At 45.4% G+C, this 2,220-nt stretch overlaps 1 protein-coding gene across 1 annotated transcript; it reads right to left on the reverse strand.

The window, feature by feature from the left end:
* Positions 1-349: 349 nt before the first annotated feature.
* On the reverse strand, positions 350-2,011 carry LOC113942194 (homeobox protein NOBOX-like; the record flags this gene model as incomplete). Its single annotated transcript, XM_027633332.1, has 3 exons — positions 350-483; positions 1,274-1,416; positions 1,905-2,011. Coding segments are annotated over 3 exons (384 nt in total), but the record flags the coding sequence as incomplete, so codon positions are not given.
* Positions 2,012-2,220: the final 209 nt, after the last annotated feature.

Here is a 2,220-nt window from a genome sequence, read left to right on the forward strand (position 1 = left end):
CAGGGCCTCCCCACCCTCACAGGGAAGAATTTCTTCTGCATATCTAACGTAAATTTTCCCTCTTTCAGTTTGAAATCATTCTCCCTCGTCCTGTCACTGAGGAAAAGTCCCTCTCCAGCTTCTCTGTAGCCCCTTCAGATACTGGAAGGTGCTGTGAGGTCTCCACACAACCTCCTCTTCTCCAGGCTGATCAATCCCAACTTTCTCAGCCTGTCCAGTGACCTGGTGTCACATTTTGCACTGATGGTGTGGGGCATTCACATGACCTTCCCTAAGTGTTTGGGAACATCCTAGCTCCACCAGCCAATGCTGTAGTTATGGAAAACATTCATGCTGGTCGGGGTCTCACCTGAGGCAGAGGAGAGTGGTGCAAGCTGTGCTCTGAGCAGGCTGGAGCAGTTCCCAGCTGCAGTGTTTCCTTCCAGCACGGCAGATTGGTCACGAGCAACATCAGGCAACGGAGGCACAGGCAGAGGAGGTGCCCTGGAGGCAGCAAAAAGGGTGTGAGGATGAACCAGAAGACAAGGCAGGGCACTATGACCAAATACATACTCTTCTACCCTACAATGGGCAGATCCTACATCACTAGCTGGTGGAAAAAGAAAGCAGTGGTTGATTTAGGTGTGCAAGGAATGCTGTCTTGACAGTATTTGGGGAAGCAGCCTCAAGTCCCCAGTGTAGGACAGGCAGCAGGGACAATGCAATGAAATAAGTCAGGTGGTCTCCAATCTTTAACTTAATTTTTCCTCTTTGCATTCTGTTTTCTCACTCCAGATTGCCACAAATATATCCCTGTGGAAACTAATTTCTTCCCTCACACATTCACTCGCTACCCCTTGAAAGACTATCCTCTCACATACGCCCTTCCCTCCCCAGTAAATATCCCCCGTTCACCTATGAAAGGTGCTACCTTATATTTGTTCAAAGAAGCCCATGACTTTGTAAGACTGATCTAAGCAAGCAGCACTTCCATCACCAAGTGAAAATCCATGGAAATGCAAAGCAATGGTGGGAAATGCAATGGGCTCCTGACCATTCACAAAAACATAAAATGAAGGAGTGATCCATAGACCTTTCTATCTCATCCCTTGTTCTCCACATGACTTTAGCCATGGCAATCTCAACAGATTTATTTCAAACCCTCTTTTAAGAGGGTCTACTACAATTTGCCAAGAAATCTGACGAGCTACCAAGGTCCAACTCGATTGTCAGCTCTCCATAGTTTAAATGTAAAGGGGGAATGGCAAAGGAAAATATTTAATTCATTAGGTACCCGTTGTGGAAAGATGAGAAAACAGAGTAGGTCCCCCACCCATAATCATGTGACAGAGGTGACGATGTTGGATGGTTTCTGTTGCCTTTCGCATTCAGTTTCTCCGATTTCCGCCACTTTACCCTGCGATTCTGAAACCAGCTCTGATGAATGGAAAGAAAAGATGCATTCAGGAAGGAAAACATCTACGCATGGGGACACTGGCAACAAATCAGCAGTGACTGCTTCCACACATCACCAGGGGAGCCCTAAAACCTTTCTTTGACAGAAAGGAACCTCAGGAAACCTTTCTTCCCAAGAACCTGCACAGTTCATTGCAAACAGAAAAATAATAGCAGAAAGACACCCCCAAACATCAATTTCCTTTGCTGCCCATGATTTTCAAGACAAAAGAGATTAACTCTGATCTCCTTAGCCTCATTTATCTAGCCATTATATGATTCATCTTAGGAAATGGGAAGATATGCAACCTCAGACTCCATGGCCATTTTGGGTGGGGTTGAGCAGTGTCCATCCCTGTGAGCTCTCTTCCTTGTCACCAGTGGCAGGTGTAGTCATCAGCTCCTCCCTGCCCCAGTCCCTGTCCATCCCTTTTCTGCACAGAACCCACTGTCCCTCACGCAGGCGTTACCAGGATTCGCTTTGGCATCACACCAAACGCAGCTGCAAGTTCCATCTTCTTCTCAGTGTCGGGATAGTGGTCTTCACAGAACACCTTCTCCAACTCTTTTAGCTGCTCTAGAAAACATGCGTTGTTCAAAGAGAGTGAGAGATGGGGAGCATGTGATAAACAAGAAAAAAAAAACAGAAGAGGGAAGCAGAAAAAAAACAGAACATTTTTACAATATTTAGAAACACATGAAAAACATAAAAGATTTTTTTTTAAAGTAAACCACAAAAATAAACAAAACTCTTCTTTTGCAGTAGAAACAAAGAGCACTGCTAGC

The sequence above is a fragment of the Corapipo altera genome, unplaced genomic scaffold (genome assembly GCF_003945725.1).
Source record: "Corapipo altera isolate COAL_440 unplaced genomic scaffold, ASM394572v1 60060, whole genome shotgun sequence".
NCBI lineage: Eukaryota > Metazoa > Chordata > Aves > Passeriformes > Pipridae > Corapipo > Corapipo altera.